The sequence below is a fragment of the Portunus trituberculatus genome, chromosome 41, assembly GCF_017591435.1.
Source record: "Portunus trituberculatus isolate SZX2019 chromosome 41, ASM1759143v1, whole genome shotgun sequence".
In the NCBI taxonomy this organism is placed as follows: Eukaryota; Metazoa; Arthropoda; class Malacostraca; order Decapoda; family Portunidae; genus Portunus; species Portunus trituberculatus.
This window is the reverse complement of record NC_059295.1, coordinates 41,302,980-41,324,598: the sequence shown is the minus strand read 5'-3', so window position 1 is coordinate 41,324,598 and position 21,619 is coordinate 41,302,980. Positions and strand designations below refer to the sequence as shown.

General features: G+C 37.6%; 1 protein-coding gene across 6 annotated transcripts in view; it reads left to right on the top strand.

Annotated features, from left to right (window-relative positions):
• Window positions 1–439: 439 nt before the first annotated feature.
• Window positions 440–21,619, top strand: part of LOC123516445 (pyruvate dehydrogenase phosphatase regulatory subunit, mitochondrial-like) — a 64,156-nt gene continuing 42,976 nt past the window's right edge. For 2 of the 6 annotated variants that reach the window (XM_045275738.1, XM_045275732.1), the window contains exons 1-6: window positions 994–1,095; window positions 2,924–3,151; window positions 9,543–9,637; window positions 13,419–13,546; window positions 14,206–14,309; window positions 18,848–18,989. In XM_045275738.1, the coding sequence (XP_045131673.1) occupies window positions 2,969–3,151; window positions 9,543–9,637; window positions 13,419–13,546; window positions 14,206–14,309; window positions 18,848–18,989 (652 nt within the window). In that variant the 5' untranslated portion in view covers window positions 994–1,095; window positions 2,924–2,968. Of the gene's footprint in view, window positions 562–827; window positions 939–993; window positions 1,096–2,923; window positions 3,152–9,542; window positions 9,638–13,418; window positions 13,547–14,205; window positions 14,310–18,847; window positions 18,990–21,619 lie in introns of those variants that run through there. The other 4 variants (XM_045275734.1, XM_045275735.1, XM_045275733.1 and 1 more) reach the window with 4 other exon arrangements.

The window sequence follows — 21,619 nt, the reverse complement described above, 5'->3', positions numbered from 1 at the left end:
GAATAGATCATTAAATAAAAAAGAAGCCTCGAAGTTTATCAAACATTCAAGAAAAATATCAACTGTGAAGAACAAATATATGGCAGCCTCCATAACAGTATACAGAGCAAGGACTAACAACTTAGGGTTGAATGATAGAGAAAGGTTCACAAATGGAAATCCAAAATGTATAATGTGTGAAGAGGAAGTAGAAAACATGAAACATTTTTGTTGTATAGTGTCCGGGGTATCAAAGTGAGCGCCAAACATCCACAGCACTGCAGCAACCCTACCAACAAGACAACATCAATATCGGAAAATTCCTATTTGTAGAAAACGTTGCCAAATTAGAAGAAAATAAAGAAATATTAAATAAAATGTGGAAAGTAAGATATAATAAGAAAATGCAGCAACAACAATAACAAATAAACAAAAATAACAAGACGCCAGGAGCTACCGTTGCAAAGGCTACATCTCCGCATCTACATATACATCAAGGAATATACACAGACTCCTTGATCTACATCTACCCCAAGGAATATACAAGAAGTATAGGATCCTTGATTTACCCACATGTGTGGAGTACGTAGTACACTCCACTTTTATAGCTAGGTTCCACTCAAACTGCTCTCCTACCCTAGTGTGATTAAAACAATGAACAAAATATGTACAATACCTATCTACCTAAAATTTAATTTCATATCCAAAAGATTAGACATAAGTAACGAAAGTATTTGAGGTATGTCTTATTAATCGTGTGGGTAGAAACAATGAGGAAGGATTAGCGCCTTCTTGGCTATAAGTTTTTATATCCAACAAGTATTCCATATAAAAAATAAAATGAGAAGGCCCGAAAGCCGAAACAGTAAACAAGTTAGTGCGCATTGTTGTAGTTAAGGTAGCTTGCTGCTGTTGCTGCTGTTAGTGCCAGCGCTAGCAGCTTGACGTGATGAGTCAAAGTAAGAATACCTGTTGATCTCGCATGTTAACACACCCCAATTGCAACTGATGGTGAAGTGGGTGACGTCTCTCTATGATAACCCTAGATGCTGACCAGTCATGGATTGTCGAGCACCAGTGGAATGCCACATTATTTGCCTGGTGATTCTGTACCCGGTGTGTTGTGCCATGGCACCGGTAACTTACCTGTGCAAAGGCTGTCACGACTTAGTGCCGTGTCAGTGACTTTAATTAGTATGCTCTCTTCTGGGTCATGACCTAGATATGATGTGGTATCCGTCCTGTGATTTGGTTGCTATTTTTGTGGTATGATGCAACTGTAGGCATGCAGTTGGGCCACTGGACTTAATAGAGGGCCCAGCTATATAAGTACTATGTGGTAACACTCATGCATAAATAGGGTCTCGGTTTAAATCGGTAGTCAACGTATGATATCTTCTACATAAGGATTTCATAAATAGATTAAGTTATGTTTAATTATATTCATGTGATGCTAACTTGTGGAATATAGGAAAATGGATATTTCATTAGTGCATTTGTCTCATGGCAGAAAAAAAATCTTAGTTAAGTAATTGAGTCATATATATAAACACAGCTTCCATTTGAATAACTTGGAAGATGGCTCATTGCAGTGGGCTTGATTAAGATTACTCTGATGTAATAAGAAAATATCATGGCAATAATGAAGTTTATTTACCTCCAATTCTTTCCACTGAGGAAATAACAATAAGATGGGTTAAGTTCAGTTAAGTTAGGTTTTGTTTAGGTTTTGTTAGGTTCTGTTGTTTTTCTGTGCTGTGTGCAAACAAAGTAATATTTTTTATATATATATATATATATATATATATATATATATATATATATATATATATATATATATATATATATATATATATATATATATATATATATATATATATATATATATATATATATATATATATATATATATATACATACATATACATACATACAGGGTGTCCCAGAAGTCACGCACCATCCTGATTTGTATAAAAATACATATGAATATAAATTTTATTGACCATAATCATAACAGATGCTCAAATTGTTCACCGTCTGCATTGATACATGCATCAATTCTCTTTATAAATCTGTCTTTTACTCTTTTGAGAGTTTTAGTGTTGATCCTTTGACACTCAGTTGTTATCGCATCTTTCAATTCATGAAGAGTGCGTGGATGGTTCTGATACACAACAAATTTAAGATGTCCACTAAGGAAATAGTCAAGGGGGGATAGATCTGGTGATCGGGGTGTCTACTCCACGGGACCTCTTTGCCCAATCCATTTTCCACTAAAAGTCTGGTTTAGTTAGTTACGCACGTAAATAATATATATAAAAATTTGGATGGTGCACAACTTCTGGAACACCCTGTATATTTATATATATATATATATATATATATATATATATATATATATATATATATATATATATATATATATATATATATATATATATATATATATATATATATATATATATATATATATATATATATATATATATATATATATATATATATATATATATATATATATATATATATATATATATATATATATATATATATATATATATATATATATATATATATATATATATATATATATATATATATATATATATATATACCAATCTTTTTATTTTGTCACAAATCATTGGTTTACATAATATGTGTTATTGACTGCAGCCTTTAAAAAGGAATGAAGTAGAAACAGTTACTAAATTCATTCAAAGCACATCATAACATACCCAAAAATGTAGTCTCATTTGAGTATGTTTGATGGCTGCAGTTATATAAATCTAGTGGAACATGAATCTTCTAGTAGCTATATGTAAAGTGTGGTAATGTTTTAGTACAAATGAGCCTACATGATGCAAAAGCTGATGCTAACTAAAGTATCTTAATAATATTGCAGTGTAGTTGTAGACTGATGGAATTGAGTATTATTCATTTTCAGAATAAATCAGCACACCAGCAGATTACTTCCTGAGAAGCTAGAAAAATGCATCGCTGTGGTCTTGGTGAAATCAGATCTGCAAGGAAAAGAGTTTATCAGCTGTCTGATACATGCAGGGGATTTCATTCCTGTCACCTTTCAAGATTTGCATCATCAAGAGTATTGCAATTGAATTCACACATAGTCTTCAGTAAAAGATGTGTCTCATTTCTTCCGTCACAGGCACAGGTATGGCTCCATGTGATAGAGGGTTTACCAAGGAGATGAGTGCTGCCATGTCACACATTCTTTCTAACTCAGTTACTTTTAAAAATCGCTGTACTTTTAGGAGGTGTGAGGTAATGCAGGCTTACACAACAGTAAAACAGGGGACATGCATCATTATAAGAAATGTTATAAGAAAGTGGTAAATAATTTCCATTTTTTACTAATTGTAAATTTTTTGGTAAAAAATGAAATCTACAATATAAAGTAAATTCATTTGAATATGCTTAAACTTTGCTTTTTTTTCTTATATATTTTCAGTGATAGGTTTAACCGTTCTTATAAAGAATTTTTCTTCAATGAAATATTACTTGGTAATAAAGGTGAGATTTTGCATGGAGTAAATACATGAGTTTGATATTTGGATATGAGTGTACAGACTTAGCATTTCCAGCCTTGATATTTATGGATTTAATTATTATTCAGAGAGTAGATTTAATTTTTTTCTAGCATATTAAAGCAGTAGCAGATTAGCAGTAAGCAGATTGAATTCTTCATTTACAGTGTGGATCACCATGCCACACACACACACACACACACACACACACACACACACACACACACACACACACACACACACACACACACACACACACACACACACATGGCCCGGTAGCTCAGTGGTTAGAGCACTGGCTTCACAAGCCAGATGACCGGGGTTCGATTCCCCGGCCGGGTGGAGATATTTGGGTGTGTCTCCTTTCACGTGTAGCCCCTGTTCACCTAGCAGTGAGTAGGTACGGGATGTAAATCGAGGAGTTGTGACCTTGTTGTCCCGGTGTGTGGTGTGTGCCTGGTCTAAGGCCTATCCGAAGATTGGAAACAATGAGCTCTGAGCTCGTTCCGTAGGGTAACGTCTGGCTGTCTCGTCAGAGACTGCAGCAGATTAAACAGTGAATTACACACACGCACACACCGCGTAGTGTAGTGGTTAGCATGCTCGACTCACAATTGAGAAGGCCGGGTTCGAGTCAAGGGGCGGCGAGGCAAATGGGCAAGCCTCTTAATGTGTGGCCCCTGTTCACCCAGCAGTAAATAGGTACAGGATGTAACTCGAGGGGTTGTGGCCTCGCTTTCCCAATGTGTAGGGTGTGTTGTGGTCTCACTCCTACCCGAAGATCGGTCTATGAGCTTTGAGCTCGCTCCGTAATGGGGAAGACTGGCTGGGTGACCAGCAGGCAACCAAGGTGAATTACACACACACACACACACACACACACACACACACACACACACACACACACACACACACACACACACACACACACACACCCTGGTGGAAAGTGGATGTGGAAACAGTTGATCTCCAGTAAACAAAACCAGCAACCACTGCAATTGCCTAGAAATATGTAGTAGGGAAGTAGGGCTGTGTATAAATGCAGGGTCCTGCCTCCATACTGTGAAGGAAGACTTCTAAAGAGGTGAATATATGTACATAAAGGGGTGGCCATGGCTTTTGCTTTGAGCTATAAAGAGGAAACGCATGGATCACCTTTCCAAGGATTTAGAGAAGAAACAAACAAAGAATTGCAAGTAAAAATGCAAATCAGGAAAAAATCAACCTTATGGAAAGTAGCCTCAGTGATTTAATAGAAAGAGTGATAAACTTAGAAAAGAGGCGACATGATTTAGAAGAAGAAAACGAAGTGCTGAAGACCCAGTGTGCCGATTTAAGAGGAAGGGGATGGACAAAGTTGACAAAGAAGACCTATTGGTGTGGGACTAAAGAAATACAAAGGGACACAGCATGAAATTGAAAAAGACCATGTGTAGAAAAGACATTAAGAAAAATAGTTTTCCAAACAGAAGCATAGAAATATGGAGCAAGTTGGATGAAACAGTAGATCAAGCAAGATTTTTTTTTTTTTATTTATTTATTTATTTTTTTTACATTATGGCCTGTAGCATCTGTAGGCATACTTGAAGAGTACATGTGGGAAGTGCTGTTAAGCTTCCACCCATTAGTGGTGCAAGCAATTTTATTTATAGTGGTACCCATATTAGGGGCCATATCACCACCCAAGTGCATCTTTGGCATAACCATCTAGAACCTGGGTATCATGGTGACATATAGGTAACTAAACCACTCGACAAATGGCATAGTTTCAAAGCGGTATGTGGTGGGACTCTTTAAACTTATGTGTGGACGTCTGCCCGATCCCACGCTCACCACCTTATATACTACTTTAAGGCTAAACTGGATGACTATAGGTATGGAGACAGAACAGCACAAGCATAGCTCTTTTCCTGTAAAACACAACCAGGTAAATACACACACACACACACACACACACACACACACACACACACACACACACACACACACACACACACACACACACACACACATGTGTGTAGAGGATGTGCAATATGGAGAGGATAAAGTGGAAGTATTGGGAGTAACAATCAGAACAGAAGATTTGAAGAATCAGGTTGATACATATTAATAAAAAATAGTTAACAATCATTTGAACAAATGTGCCACCAAAAACAAATTTGTGGACCATCAAGAATATAAAGACATGATAGATGACACAATAAGAAGTCTAATGAGAGTCATTAAGGAAAGAAAAAAAAGTGATATTAGTAGATTTCAACTGTAAGGAGGTGGACTGGGAAAATTATGAAAGTGTTATGGAGGAAGAAGCCTGGGGAGAAAGATTCTGAACCTAATGATAGACAATATGATGGACCAGAGAGTAAAGGAATGCACAAGATTCAGAGGAAAGGACGAGCCGGCGAGATTGGACCTAGTTTTTACAAGGGGTATAGAAATGAACGATGATATAAGATATAAGTACCCATTGGGAAAGAGTGACCATGTAATTTTAGAAATGGATATAGAAAGGAAGATAGAGACGAATCATACAAAGGAGACCGATTAAATTACAGAAAGGCTGATATTGAGAATCTCAAGAACTATTTTAAAAACGTAAACTGGGAGGAGATGGAAAACTCAGAGATGCAAGAGAAATATAACTTATTTTTGGAAATATACAAAACAGGAGTCAGGAATATGTCCCAAAATATAGACCTAAAGAGGAAGGAAAGAAAGATTGGTTTAATGCAAGGTGTGCTAGGGCAAAGGAGAAAAGAGATGGAGCATGGAAAAGGTGGAGGAGAAATAGAAATCCAGAAAATAAGGAAAACTTCAAGGCAGCGAGAAATGAATATGTTAAGGTGAGGAAGGAAGAGGAAAAGAACTATGAAAAGGACATTGTCGAAAAATGTAAGGAGCAACCAAAATTGTTCTATAGATTCATAAATGGAAAAATTAGGCAAAAGAAACAATAGAAAAGTTAAAAGGAAAGAACAGGATGGTGGAAGACATGGCAGAACTATTGAATAATAAATTCCTGGAGGTCTTTACTAAGGAATCCAAATTTGAAAGGCCACAGGGTAATAGAGAGACTGTCTATATGAAAGAGATTAAAGTAACCAAGCTTGAAATAAAAGAGTTAATGAAGGAACTGGATGAAGAGAAGGCAATGGGACAGGATGAAGTCTCAGGCAGAATACTGAAAGAATGTAGGGAAGAACTAGCAAGTCCTATATACAACATCATAAAATGCTCAATAGAAAATGGAACAGTACCAGTAGAATGGAAAAGAGCTGAGGTGGTTCCCATATATAAGAGCAGAAGGAAGGAAGAACCTTTAAATTACAGACCGGTATCACTAACTAGTGTAATATGCAAGATGTGTGAAAGAATAATAAAGAAACAATGGATCGAGTTCCTTGAAGACAACAAATTAATATCAAATAGCCAATTTGGTTTTAGAAAAGGTCGGTCGTGTGTAACAAATTTACTGAGTTTCTACTCAAGAATAGTTGATAGAATACAAGAGGGAGAGAGGGATGGATTGACTATTCATTGGGATGTAAATTACAGACCGGTATCACTAACTAGTGTAATATGCAAGATGTGTGAAAGAATAATAAAGAAACAATGGATCGAGTTCCTTGAAGACAACAAATTAATAGCCAATTTGGTTTTAGAAAAAGACGGTCGTGTGTAACTAATTTATTGAGTTTCTATTCTAGAATAGTTGATAGAGTACAAGAGAGAGAAGGATGGGTTGACTGTATTTATTTGGATTTAAAAAAGGCATTTGACAAAGTGCCACATGAAAGATTACTATGGAAGTTAGAGGAGAAGAGTGGCTTAAAAGGAAGCACATTGAGATGGATAAAAAATTATTTGAGGGGGAGAGAAATAAGGATGGTAGTTAAAGATATGAAGTCCAAGTGGAGAGCAGTAGAAAGCGGAGTGCCACAGGGGTCAGTATTGGCACCAATACTTTTCCTCATTTATATTAACGACATGCCAGAAGGAGTGAACAGCTACATAAATCTGTTTGCAGATGATACGAAACTGTGCAGAGTTATAAAGCAAAAGGAGGATTGTGAAATACTGCAAGAAGACCTAAATAAGATCTGGGAATGGAGTAAAAGTGGGAAATGGAATTCAATGTGAACAAAAGCCATGTCATGGAAATGGGAAAGAGTGAAAGACGACCTGTGGGAATCTATAAGATGGGAGATGGAGTAGAACTGGAGAAAGTAAAAAGGAAAAGGACTTAGGAGTGACGATGGAAGAAAACAATCAACCAGTAAGCCATATTGATAGAATTTTTAGAGAAACATATAATTTGCTAAGGAATATTGGAGCAGCATTTCACTACATGGACAAAGAAATGATGAAGAAATTGATAAGTACTATAATAAGACCCAGATTGGAATATGGAGGAGTAGTGTGGACCCCTCATAAAAGAAACACATAAGGAAATTGGAGAGACTACAAAAATGGCTACAAGAATGGTTCCAGAATTTGAAGGGATGACATATGAGGAGAGACTAAAGGCTATGGATCTGCCAACCCTGGAACAAAGTAGGGAGAGAGGAGATCTGATATAAGTTTATAAATTGATCAACGGAATGGACCAAGTGGATAATGAGAAACTGATCCTGAGAGAAGAATATGATATTCGAAGCACAAGATCGCATAGTAAAAAGCTGAGAAAAGGAAGATGTCTGAGAGATGTTAAAAAGTATAGTTTCCTGCAAAGATATATTGAGACATGGAACAGTTTAAATGAAGAAGTAGTGTCTGCAACGAGTGTGCATACTTTTAAAGTAAGATTGGATAAGTGTAGATATGGAGACGGGGCCACACGAGCATAAAGCCCAGGCCCTGTAAAACTACAACTAGGTAAAACTAGGTAAATACACATTAACAATATAGAAGAGAGAAAAGAAATGGGGGAGACTTGATATAAATGTACAAATTAATAAATGATATGGAAAAGATAGACAAGTAGCTAAGTTTTAGAGATGCTCAAAGATAAGGGAAGAAGATGTATGAGAGGATTTACAAAAAAGATTAAGATGAGTGCCTCAGTGACATCAAGAAATATAGTTTCCCATAAAGAATCATTGAATGCTAGAATAGTTTAAGTGAGGAAGTGGTTACAGCTGTTAGTATGAGAAGATTTAAAGGGAAATTGGACAACTATAGATATGGAGACAGGGCAAATAAATTTTAGCTTAGACCCAGTACTATACAACTAGCTAAATAGACATACATGTATACAGCCTACCACATCAACCTACTTTGCTCCACTGTCAGGTAGTGTCAATCTAGTGTGCTTTTTGGCAACTGATTGTATACATTTCTTACTATTGTGAAGCTATCACAGGGATAGTGAAGAGCCTGGTACCATCTTCAAAAGTGGCTGTTGAAAGGCATTGCTGAGGAGGAAAGGAGGTTAGCTTAAGAATTTTGACAGAGAAGTAATGGAGGAATAGGAGGTGAAATTGGTTGTCCTCCTGAAACAAGGCTATAGCCAAGTTTAGTAGTGTTTTTAAGGAAATACACCTCTGTAAGGAGGATTAAGATTATTATTAACAGAGCAAATCAATTATTCATAGATTTTCAGCGTTCACATTCACAGATGTTTATGTTGCCTATCTCCTATGGGCCATCAATGATGAGGGCCAACCATACTTCAAATTCTTATGAATATGAATGCAAATATATTGGAATATTTTTAACTTTGAATATAAGTACAAAATGCTTCAAGAATGTGTATTTGTAAATTCATTCTTTTATACTTTCTGTTGAATGTCTCAACCTCTGCCACTTCATGCTGAAAGGGCAGTGAAGTCTGGCAAAAATAATAGGCTCCAGCCAGGACAGGGGTGGAACACATGACCACAGAGCTGCAACTACACATGCTTTGCTTCTACCAGCCAGATGCTAAATAATATAACACTGTTTCACAAAATGCATTATGTAAATAGTAATGATTGAAAAGTAATTTACTACTTGCTAATTGTATTGTCTGATTAACAGGTTGTAGTGTGTGGTGCTGGTGTAGTGGGAAACAGCATAGCTTACCATCTTACTCGAGAAGGATGGACTGATGTTGTTGTACTCGACCAAACTAAGTAAGTGGATCACTATGATGATTTTCATGAGATAAATGTTGTAAGCCTATCTTGTTTTGTCTTGTACTGTCAATGCAAAAAGTTTAGGGGAACTGACCAGAATTAATTGATGATTTTTTAATGTTTTGTTTTCCACTACATGGTTGAACTTGTGTCTGCCGACATCTCCCATAGCTCGTATCTCAAAAAAGCCGTATCTCAGGCAGCTCATGTCTCAAGGTACCATTGTCTTACAGACAATGTTAAAGGCATAAGCAACCAGCATTATTAAGTTTTTGCTGTGTCTTTTCTGTTTCTCTTGAACAGTAAGAGCCCCGATGAGCTGTCCAAAAGTAGAGTTTGTAGCAACTTTTTGTTCCTCTTCAGGAAACATCTTCAAGTAGGTGAGAAGTATGGCAAGTGCGGCTTATATATCCTGTGAATGGATCAGATAGAAGGTAACCATGATTTGACGCAACCTGATTTGTTGGCTCACTGCGTGGTGTGGTGGAGTGGAGGCAGCGGTGTGATTGGCTGGTTCTGTGTTGCTGTGGTGACAAGTGTGTTGGTTTTCTTTTTTGTGTAAGCAATATCTGTAGATCTTGTGTATGTAGGTTCATAACTGGTTTTTCTTGTGTTATGTATAATGAATCCAGGAATAGTAGGTGACGTGGGTCTCTCTCACAGTCGATGACGGTAGTATTTTCTTCCAGATGTTTCCTTGTAGCGGTAGTTTTATGAGATATGGTGTAGTGGTTTTTTATTTTTCCATTCTGTAGATGGCAGGTGAGTCTCCTCGACAAGGTTGTGCGTGTCATTCCAATATAAGTTTGAGGTTCACAGTCCTCAATTTCGCAGGTGTGTATGTAGATGACATGGTCTTTTTGTAGGGGTGGGGTCTCTTCATGGTTGTTTTGTTCTTTATCAGCAGCTGTGATGTTTTATTGGTGTAGTATATAGTGAATGAAATGGTGTGTTCTTTGTTTGTAGGCTTGATGTGGTGTATAATGTATATATTATATATAAGACAAAATTTACTCCCTGGGTTCACTAATGTAATCTGTATATATATATATATATATATATATATATATATATATATATATATATATATATATATATATATATATATATATATATATATATATATATATATATATATATATATACAGTATGTACAGGCAACCCCCGCTTAACGAAGGGGTTCCGTTCCTAAAAAACCTTCGTTAAGTGAAACTTCGTTAAGTGAACCGATTATAACAAGATTAACCCCTGACTTGAACTTCCATTGAGAGTAAACAAAGCAAGAGTGCATCATAGTACAGTAAATGGTTTAATGAAAGTAAAAATTATGAAGTTAAACATTTAGGCAGTTTAATTTAAGTCATTATAATGTACACTAATGTATGTATGTACATAACTTTATAATGTTGATGATCTTAGATTTAAGAGGGGAGGGAGAGTGAAACAGGAAAGACACTAACCGCCAACCTGTGGAATGTAAACAAAGGGTGCATCATTGTATCACATACAAAACTTATGTACCACATTTCCACAAGGCTTTCCATTTTATCCATTGTAGAGTCATGAGTTCAGGTGTTCTTTTAGCTTGCAAGGAAGATACGTTCTCACCAGCCCTCTTAATAGAGTCTGCTGACTTGAAAACAGTAGAGACAGTAGATGGAGTCAAGATGGTGGCGAGCAATGCTATTAGTTTTCTCGCCTCTTGTGTCTGTGAATCATATCCAGCTTCACTTCGAGAGTAAGAGACTTCCTGGTCTTCATAGCAACGCTAGGCAACATTGCAGGATGTTTTGATGGTAAGTTGAGTGAGGGAAAACGAGCTGCTGCTGACGCTGTTATTGTTTTGAACAGGGGGAGTGAGTGGTGCGCGTGTTGTCCATGAGAAGCGCTGGTGTATTCAAAAGCCTGTCGGCTTGCATGATACAGTGGGGGTTTCAAACTTGGAAAAAATTACCTGGATAAAACTTTGTTAAAGTGAGTTTGGTGTTCGTTAAACGAGCAGATGGTAGTAAAATGAAACCTTCGTTTTAGCGAAATTTTGATGTGTGAACCTTCGTTAAGCGGGGATTGCCTGTATATATATATATATATATATATATATATATATATATATATATATATATATATATATATATATATATATATATATATATACAGTAAAACCTCGCTTGACAAACGTCTCGAAGGACAAACAATTCGGGAGACGACCAAAAAATTTGTCAATATGTCGACCCAGGGGACGAACGATATTTCGGGGGACGAACGTGGTTAAACGGCTCGCCGGCAGGAGAGCCGTTTGTGTGATAGCTAACCCAGCTATCACACAACAACAAAACAAAATATAAGCACAAAAGAAAATAGAAACAGGAACATACGAAAAATATTACATAACATAATCTCCGTGCCACCACAATTTTCTCCTGTTTTTCCTGGGCATGATGATGTTACCGCGCTCTACTGTAGCTTCCTCGGCGTTATCCTCGCTGCTCTGGTGGCTCTCAGCGTTGCTGTCATCATCATCCTGGCCATGTCCAGGTACTGCAGATTGTGGCACATCCATCGCAGCTGTTTCCTCGCTCGCCTGGCAAGGAACACCGCCTACTGCCCGCTCCTCTCACACTGAGCATCACCTCCGAGGATCAAAGGAACTTCCTGGCCACGTGCCTTTAACTTCCCTTCTTGGAAGTCCAAACTTGCTCCCACATGCGTGAGGAAGTCAATCCCCAGCAGGCAAGGGTCTTCCAAGGCAGAGATGAAGACTGGCAATCTTTCCATGTTTCCCACGCTGATGTTCACTATAACGGGGCCCCACATAGCGGCACTGACTTGTGACACTACACAGCTGTTGTGTAGCTCTGGCATGCTGCGCACATCCAAAGTCCTCTCTCATGACTGTCTTCTCGGATCTTGTCTGTCTTCCTCCCATCCTCCTCTCCTCCATTCCATCATGCCATCAACGTCCAGTCTCTCAAGTAAATAACCTTTTCTTTTTTATTAATTTTATTATCATTTTGATAGCATTTAGGTAAGTAAAACAATTTAGGCTTTTTATAATTATTTTGTTCATGTCATGCATACATTAAAGGTCTATTTTGAATGGTTTTATGGACAAAAGCATGATTTTTTTTTTTTGGTCTGGAACGGATTAATGGTATTTCAATACATTCTTATGGGAAAAATTGATTCAGGGGACGAACAAATCGGGTGACGAACAGGATTTAGGAACGAATCATGGTCGTGAGCTGAGGTTTTACTGTATATATATATATATATATATATATATATATATATATATATATATATATATATATATATATATATATATATATATATTATTTCAACCTCGTCTGCCTACAAGAAAATATCCTCCTGGCTATACAAATATATATATATATATATATATATATATATATATATATATATATATATATATATATATATATATATATATATATATATATATATATATATATTTCATTATGCAAAGTCCATCATACCTATGATTATTTCAGCATTTGGAGTTGAATATTGTTGTGTAATAATGTGGTATTCCCACGTCACTATTTACACACATGGCCAGTGCTTGTTTATTTGTTTATTCTATTTATTAGTTTACATACATATATTCATTGATATTGTTGTTTTTATTATTATTTTGTTTATTGTAGTAATTTATGTTTTTAATTTTTAGTTATTTTAGTTCATTTGTTTATTTTCAATTGTTTACATCTTTATTTACATATTCATGTATTTTTTTTTCCTTTCTTCTTTTTTCTAGAGCAGGATCTGGAACCTCCCACAATGGGTCTGGTGTCCTGGGACTGTTCAAACCATCTTCAGAAAGAGAAATTGTGACTTACTCAGTTAACCTTATTAAAGCTCTTCAGGAGGATGGCCATAACTTAGGTATGTGTGACAATAATTGTTTGTTTCTTTGTGTGTATACTAGTGGTTCCCAAACATTGCCCGAGAGGAATATCTCTTGGAGGTCCTGCACAGTTCCTCGTACACCTGGTTCCAGAAAAACTCTATTCCAACAAGTATCAATTTATTCACAAGTAGAACACACAAATTAATTATTATCAACAAGAAACACAACTCAATTTTTTGCAAGGGATGCTTCTGTTTCATCTCCATCAGCTGATTGATGTCACATTATCTTGTGCAAGGAAATAATAATATTTTGAGAAATGAATTGATTATGAATAGCATATGATCCTAAAAGTGCTCATGTAGCACCTGGGAGGCCTTCACATACCACTAGTGGTATATATACCACTGGTTAGGAACCACTGGTTTACCAAAGGTATACCAATACAAAGTTTTAACTCTTCTGTTCCAGGTTTTATTTAATTAGAAATATTTTTCATTTAGTATAATGTGTGATACATATTGAGGGTAGGAAAGAGGCAAACAGCAGGATGTACAGGAAAATTGCTGAGCAAACTGATGTAATCAGAAAGTCTGGTCTGGATTTACCTTGGAAAGTGGTTGAAATTCTATTCTAAACCATAAAGTCACTATATGATATGTACTTAAACCACATTGTTTTTTATGTATCACAGGTCTCAGACAATGTGGCAGTTTGAATCTGGCACGTACAAGAGACAGAGCTATTGCCATGAAGCGAAGAATAGCATACACAAAGCCATCAGGACTTGAATGCGAAGTGAGTTTAGATTATTTATATATGAACTAAATAATGTCATAGGACTAAAAATTCATATATTTTCATATATATCTTGATGTGTCTCAGTAACTATGATGCCTTAATTCCTTCTGCCCTACAATTCTAATAATAGAATATTCACTAATTCAACTAAGATTATCAATGCAGCTGAATAATCAGATCCTTTGAACAATTATCATGCTCTTCTTTCATTCATCACTTTTTGTAAATGTTCACTTAACAACTGTACAATTGATCAAAATCACATACAGGAGATCCTCGCAATTCGACGGGGTTAGGGTAGTTTTTATCGGTCGAATCAGCGTTTATTCAAATCATAAGATACTTAAGAATTAGGGGGGATAATGACCAACCTCAAGCCTAGACCCCCTCAAAACATCACTATAACCTCTAAAAAACACAAACTTAGACTAAATTCGTACTATTAAAGACCTCATTTATATCTTAACTTTTTTTTATTAAACACATTAGGGTGCTGTACAGTACATTTTTGGAAATAAAAACACTTGCAGTGGTCTTACAGTACTTGTCCCAGTTCTTCCAAATTGTTGATACTGTTGATCTAGGGACACCCATTTGCTCTGCAATGACACTGTGAGCTGTACCTGCCTCACACTTTCTTATAAGCTCAAGCTTATCTTTGAAAGACAGGAAATTGTGCTTCTTGGGGCTGGGGCTGGATGTGGCTGTCCGTCATCTTGAATTAGATGAAACACACCGTTTTTCTCTAACGTCAATTTTTAGTCAAGATCTATGGTTTCTAATTAACACTTATAATAAAATAAGTTTTCTTGTTAATTGGAATGATGCTATAATCTGAAATCAATAAAATCTTGATAACTAGATGTAAATATATTTATATACAGGCAATCCCTGTTTAACGAAGGTTCACACAACGAAATTTCGCTACAACGAAGGTTTCATTGTACTACCATCTGCTCATTTAACGAACACCAAACTTGCTTTAATGAAGTTTTATCCAGGTAATTTTTTCCAAGTTTGAAAGCCCCGCCGTATCACACAAGCCGACAGGCTTTTGAATACACCAGCGTCTCTCGTGGACAACATGCGCACCACTCACTCCACCTGTTCAAAACAATAACAGCGTCAGCAGCAGCTTGTCTTCCCTCGCTCAACTTACCACCAAAATGCCCTGTAATGTCGCCTAGCATTGCTAAGAAGACCGGGCAGTCTCTTACTCTCGAAGTGAAGCTGCATATTATTCACAGACATGAGAGAGGCGAGAAAACTAATAGCATTGCTCGCCACCATCTTGACTCCATCTACTGTTTCTACTATTTTCAAGTCAGCAGACTCTATTAAGAAGGCTGGTGAGACCGTATCTTCCTTGCAAGCTAAAAGAACACCTGAACTCGTGACTCTACAATGGATAAAATGGAAAGCCTTGTGGAAATGTGGTACATAAGTTTTGTATGTGATACAATGATGCGCCCTTTGTTTACATTCCACAGGTTGGCGGTTAGTGTCTTTCCCGTTTCACTCTCCCTCCCTTCATAAATTTAAGATCATCAACATTATAAAGAAACATACATACATACATTAGTGTACATTGTAATGACTTAAATTAAACTGCCTAAATGTTTAACTTCATAATTATCTTCATTAAATCTTTCACTGTACTATGATGCACTCTTGCTTTAATTGTTTACTCTCAATGGAAGTTCAAGTCAGGGATTAAACTTGTTATAATCGATTCGCCTAACGAAATTTTGCTTAACGAAGGTTTTTTTAGGAACGTAACCCCTTCATTAAGTGGGGGTTGCCTGTATATATTTTTTTTATCCTAGCTTAACAGTGAAAAGTAGTTCAGTTGTTTGTTTACATTTCTCTGGGACTGCGACACTCCAAGGCAGAACTTCTAAGGAACAACTGGCTAAGATGTTTATGAGTGAACAAAGCTGTCTGAAGAGTTTCTCATAGGGAGCATTAAAAGGCCAAAAATAGCAATGGCTTGCTTGGGGTGAAGGGGGCGCCACATTTGTTTTCAGTTGACAAACATGACAAAGGTGGAAGCGAGCTTGTATGTGATGACCAGCATCGACAAAAGTTGACAGAAAAAGTTGATGGAAAAGTGCTAGTGTGACGCACAGGGTAGTGTCAGCTTATACATACTTCCACCCTGGTGGGCTGGCAGCGGATTCAACTGGGTGGGTGGCGCATGAGATATGAATGTCGAATTGGCAAGTCAGTCGGTCGAATCTTGAGGAATGGGTATTAATTAACTGAGTTCGAATTGGAGATACAGTGGTACTTTGACATACGATCGCCCTAACATACAATTTTTTTGATATGCGACGAAAATTTTATATAATTTACGCCTTGAAATACGATGATATTTTTAAGATAAGATTAGCCATTGGTAGGTGGTGCAGGGATCGCTCTGCTACCCGCGTCCACCTGAACATTCAGCCCGCGTTGTGTATCGTTATTCAGCCTTTGTGCATGTATGTGTCTGTGCTCCTCAGCAGTGTGTATTTTTTATAAAGTTTTGTGAACTCAAGACCCTGTGATCATGGGTCCCAAAATTAAAAGTTTGGCGAGAAACACACAAAATAGCCTGTATTCACATACTGATTACACTTAGAAATTCAATAAACGAGTGAGTACAAATGATTTTCTGCTCACAAGCAACTCTTCCTCTTTGCAATGCAAAAATCCAGAAATCTCTAGATGTCATGGTTACCAATATATCACAGGTTGAATGAGGTGGTATCATCGGTTTACATGGCCTTGCGTCCGATCGGGTTCAGCGGCCTTGGCTAGAGCGAGAGAAAACGGGCCCCTTGTATCATCTCCCTCCCCCCCCTCTCTCTCTCTCTCTCTCTCTCTCTCTCTCTCTCTCTCTCTCTCTCTCTCTCTCTCTCTCTCTCTCTCTCTCTCTCTCTCTCTCTCTCTCTCTCTCTCTCCTGTTCTGATACCACCCTCATTCAAAAGTTGTCTCCCGTAACATGGCGAGAGACTTGAGGTATAGAAGTAAGGTGCGCGGGGGAGGTGGCAGAATCAGACACAATGAAATCACTGTCAATCGTTCCTACCATTTATCGTTAGTGACACAGTGACATAGAACATATGTTTACTCCTGATGAGTGTTGCCAGCTCACAAGCAAAGAAAACGGGAAGAAAATAACCAAAATATAGCCGTAAAAAGCCTAAATGTCTATCGATGTGCCCCGCACCTTGCCTGATGAACGTCTATTGATGTGTCCCGAGTTTTGCGGGTTAAGTTGTTATTTTGAGCAATATAGTTAATTTATATCATGCATACAATAAACATTGTATTTATATTATATTAAATCTATATTTGGTTAGTATTTAAAGCATGTTATTTATTTATTTTTTTTGTGGGGCCGTGAGTAAATTCATATCACAAGAACGAATTAATTGTATTTCCATTCATTTCTATGGGAAAAATTTATTTGATATACAATATTTTTTTATATACAACGATCATCACGGAACGAATTAAAATCGTATGTCGAAGTACAGGTTGAACCTCCCAAATCTGGCAACCACCGGACATTAGACTTGCCAGACCATGGAAAATTCTGAACTATAGGTGGTCCCCAAAACACCCTCTATATACTTACCCTGCATTATACAAGTGTAGCTGTAACATTGTTTTGATATATGATAATTGTACATGAAAATATACATGCAGAAGTATATAGAAAAACACATTGTTGTTAATTAAGTTCAGCATGGAAAGTTTTTGCCTGTGCCATTATCATCTCGCCGGACACAGGGACATTACCAGCGCACCGAAGCTTAAACCACTGTATGAGAGCACTGTCTAAATCACTGCTTTTACCTCCCTTAAGTGTTCTACAAACCTCCATGTTCTTCTTGCTCTCACACTCACTGCAAAACTTGAGAAGTTGTTTCTTCTGGTTTTTTATATCATAGACGGTTGATGAGCCAATGTTGTACTGTTGGCATAGGCTCCACACTGAAACACCTTTATCTAGCTTCCTCAATATATCCACTTTCTGTTGCACTGATATTGTCATATGTTTGCGCTTTTCTTTGGTTCACACACAACACTATCACTTTCTGGTCGCTTGAAAGCCATGTTTAGGGGCAAATATTACAGAAAAAATTTTCATACAGCTGGGGGGGGTAGTGCTTGCAATGAGCAGCAGCGTGGTACTGATCTAAATTTGACCCAGAATGCCCGGGCTCCAAAACACAGTACAGCGCCACCGTGTCCTAGCGGATTACAGGTGTTGCCGGATGAAAGAATACCGGATTAAGGAGGTTCAACCTGTACCACTGTAATTTGAACTGGGAATGGTAGAATTATGAGGATCCCCTGTATTTGTTTGTTTTCTATTACATAATAGGTTCTGATCCACCAATGATTTTAATGAAAGTTCTTGCTTTGAGTTCATTGAATATAAGAAAATTAATTTTTATTTATTTCATGTTTTTATGTATTTCATTTATTTACTGATTTATTGATCAATTTATTGTATTTACTTATTTGTTTATTTTTTCAGTGGCTAGATCGCCATGAAATTAAACGTCGGCATCCACACCTATATACTGGAGACCTTGAGGGTGGGGTGTGGGTGCCTGCTGATGCAGTGGCTGAGCCGTACACAGTGTGTGCCACACTAGCTTCTCTTGCTCAAAGCCAAGGTAAACATATCAATATTATGCTTCAGGGGCCGCTGTGGTACAGTGGAATCATTCGTGCCTTGGGGTCCGAGGGGTCTCCAAGCGCACGGGTTCGAATCCTGTCCACGGTCCGAGTGTAGATTATGCTTCCTCACTCGGGGCAACGGTTTCCTAGCGGGTGGGCTTTGAGATAGGAGGTACCACAAAAAGTATTCGCTTTAGCCCAGAAATTCCCCTGAAAAGCCCACATGGTATAGATAAATAAATAAATAAATAAATATTTGTATTCATATATTGCCTGTTATTCAAAGACTAGTTATTGACACATGATGATGGCTTTCACATGTGTGTATATTCTGGTATCTCATGGAGACCAGATAGGTTTGTCTAACTCTTTACAATATTTTAATTATGTAACTATGCATGTATTTATATATTTATTTTCTTACTGTGATTCATACATATTCATTTAAGTTTTTTATTCTATATACTTCACACACACACTTACACACACACACACACACACACACACACACACACACACACACACACACACACACACACACACACACACACACACACACATGAAAACATATAAGCAAGATATTTGGTATATCATATTAAATGTTGACTAATATAAGAGTGGCATTGCAATTCATGGACAAAGATATGATGAAAAAATTATTACAAGCATGATACATCCAAAGCTGGAATATGCAGCTGTGGTGTGGTATCCAAGCTCTATAAAAGATATAAGAAGATTAGAACGGATACAGAAGATTGCTACAAAGATGGTGCCAGAACGAAAGGACCTAACATATGAAGAGTGGCTGAAAGAAATGGGACTACCAACCTTACAAGATAAAAGAGAATGAGGAGATCTAATTACAATGTACAAAAAATAGTCAGTGGCATTGAAAAGATAGACAAGGAAGACCTAGTGCTGTTGATAGAAGATGGGAAGGACAAGAGGTCATATAAAGAAAATCAAGATAAGGCAGTGTCTGAAGGATGATGGAAAATACAGCTTTCCACACAGAATGGTGGAGAAATGGAATGCATTGAATAATGAAGTTGTTACAGCACATAATGGGCATAACTTTAAGGAAAAATTGGATAATTGGAGACATGGAGATAGGACACTATGAGCCTTGCTTGAACCGTGTACAATACAACTAGGTAAATACACACATACACACACACACCCGGTAGCTCAGTGGTTAGAGCGCTGGCTTCACAAGCCAGAGGACCGGGGTTCAATTCCCCGGCTGGGTGGAGATACAGGCAACCCCCGTTTAAGGAAGGTTCACACAACAAAATTTTGCTACAACGAAGGTTTCATTTTACTACCATCTGATCGTTTAATGAACACCAAACTCACTTTAACGAAGTTTTATCCAGGTAATTTTTTCCAAGTTTGAAAGCCCCGTTGTATCACACAAGCCGACAAGCTTTTGAATACACCAGGAGCTGCAAATACTAAGGCCTGCCTCAGGAGAAATTCTGAGACATCTGTAGAATCAAGATCAAGATCAAGATCAAGCCTCTCGTGGACAACACGCACCACATAACGGTGTCAGCAGCAGCTCGTCTTCACTCGCTCAACTTACCACCAAAACGCCCTGCAATGTGGCCTAGCATTCCTAAGAAGACCAGGAAGTCTCTTACTCTGGAAGTGAAGCTGGATATTATTCACAGACACGAAAGAGGAGAGAAAACTAGCATTGCTGGCCACCATCTTGACTCCATATACTGTCTCTACTATTTTCAAGTCAGCAGACTATTAAGAAGGCTGGTGAGACCGTATCTTCCTTGCAAGCTAAAAGAACCACCTGAACTCATGACTCTACAATGGATAAAATGGAAAGTCTTGTGAAAATGTGGTACATAAGTTTTGTATGCGGTACAATGGTGCGCCCTTTGTTTACATTCCACAGGTTGCTGGTTAGTGTCTTTCCCGTTTCACTCTCCCTCCCTTCATAAATTTAAGATCATCAACATTATAAAGTTACGTACATACATACATTAGTGTACATTATAATGACTGGAAGTTCAAGTCAGGGATTATAATCGGTTCGCTTAACGAAGTTTCGCTTAACGAAGTGTTTTTTAGGAATGTTACCCCTTCGTTAAGCAGGGCTTGCCTGTATTTGGGTGTGTCTCCTTTCACGTGTAGCCCCTGTTCACTTAGCAGTGAGTAGGTACGGGATGTAAATCGAGGAGTTGTGACCTTGTTGTCTCAATGTGTGGTGTGTGCCTGGTCTCAGGCGTATCCGAAGATCAGAAATAATGAGCTCTGAGCTCGTTCTGTAGGGTAATGTCTGGCTGTCTCGTCAGAGACTGCAGCAGATCAAACAGTGAAACACACACACACACACACACACACACACACACACACACACACACACACACACACACACACACACACACACACACACACACACACACACACACACACACACACACACACACACACACACGAGAGATGGGGCCAGAAGAGCATAAAGCCCAGGCCCTGTAAAACTACAACTAGGTAAACACACACACACACACACACACACACACACACACACACACACACACACACACACACACACACACACACACACACACACGGCCCGGTAGCTCAGTGGTTAGAGCGCTGGCTTCAC